This window comes from Anneissia japonica, unplaced genomic scaffold (assembly GCF_011630105.1).
Source record: "Anneissia japonica isolate Jap-2015-1 unplaced genomic scaffold, ASM1163010v1 scaffold44615_len1442_cov85, whole genome shotgun sequence".
Classification (NCBI taxonomy): Eukaryota; Metazoa; Echinodermata; class Crinoidea; order Comatulida; family Comatulidae; genus Anneissia; species Anneissia japonica.
The window spans coordinates 1-1442 of NW_022697412.1; the positions used below are offsets into that span (position 1 = coordinate 1).

The 1442-nt window shown below is 54.4% G+C and overlaps 1 protein-coding gene across 1 annotated transcript; it reads right to left on the reverse strand.

The window, feature by feature from the left end:
• Positions 1-275: 275 nt before the first annotated feature.
• Positions 276-1344, reverse strand: LOC117102233 (semaphorin-1A-like; the record flags this gene model as incomplete). Its single annotated transcript, XM_033242455.1, has 1 exon — positions 276-1344. A coding segment is annotated over exon 1 (1069 nt), but the record flags the coding sequence as incomplete, so codon positions are not given.
• Positions 1345-1442: the final 98 nt, after the last annotated feature.

The following is a 1442-nucleotide window of genomic DNA, read 5'->3' on the forward strand; positions in this document are numbered from 1 at the left end:
TGGTTCCAACTCGACGCCGGCGTTCGTCGACATCAAACTGCAATGCGGATCTTGCTTGCGGGTGCTATCGTTCAGGAGTCGGCAATGCCGTTGAAGAGGGATTTCGTAAAGTCGATCGGTAGAGGTTACGTACAAAAAGTTCCCGTGCAACCCGGCGTTCGTGATCGGTTGCTCCGTCGCGCGCATGACGTACAGAAGGATGGCCCGTTTTTCCGACATCACCAATTTCAAGACTCGACCGTCGTCCGTTCCGACGAAAACGACCGTACGGTTACCGGTCTCAGTCACGGTCAACGTCTTCAACCTGTAGTTTTGTCGAACGAGCGTAAAGAGCGGGTCCCCACTTCCGACCGGTTCGTACAGCGACGGGTGGGATTTCACGAAGTTTAGATCTTCGTACGAGAGTAGAGTCGAGTCGACCGAACAATCGCCCGGTCTGTTGTCCGGAACGTCCTCGTCCGGGATGCGTCCCCAAGGCGCCGTCGGTCGAAAGAACGGACCTCTTTCGAAGTTGTCCCTTATGTCGTCGAGGCCGAAACGGCAGATGGCCGAGGCGGGTATTTCGTGTTCCCCCGTCGTGAAAACTGCGTAGTAGAAGACCTTTCCTCCGCGGACGGTCCGCACGACGTCCTGCAGGTAGTTGAAGCGAAACGGAAATTCCCCTCGGAACGAACAGTCGAGTCGCGCCTTCAGAAAAGTCGTCCAGCTGGAGTCCAGTATCGTTCTGCCTCCCTTGTCATCGGTGCAAACGCGAGCGATTCGCAAACGGTAAATCTTCTCGCAGTTTTCTACGAAAACTTCTCGGAAGAAGAAAAACACTTCTCTTCCCTCTACAAACGAACCGACGAATTTCGGGTGATTCAGCCACAACGAATCGTGCCTCTTGGTTATGAGAGGAACGGCGTTGCCCATCGACCTCGTCAGTGCGGAATCCCTGCCGTTAAAATCGGCGACTGTCCCGGCGTACAGGCTACCCTCCGCGAAGACGGAAGTTACCTTTTGATCAACGGCGAACGGACAATTGTACAGGCCGTCCGTCGCGTTCCTTCTCCTCCAACCACTCCATAAGTTCGACATCTCGGCATGAATGCACTTCGGTTTCTGAGCGTTGGTTCCGCGAATCAACACTCGACCGTTCGTTAAATCCGGAGTTACGATTTTCACGTAGTTCTGGCAGTCGTGTTCTTCCTTCCCTTTCAATCTGCACTTCTTCTTGTCGACCGAGTCCGGCATCCAGTCTAACTTCGTAGCCGTCGAGGATTCTAGAGTTCGATCGAGATCGAACACGAACGCCGAGTTATTCGCGCCCACGAACAAGGTTCGCCACTCCTTCACCACTCGCATTTCGACGATGGGCGAGATGCCGACGCTCGTTGTGAAAGAGACGTCGATTTCGTTCGTCGAAGGCGATTGATCTTCGGTCGGCATAGGATACGCGACCG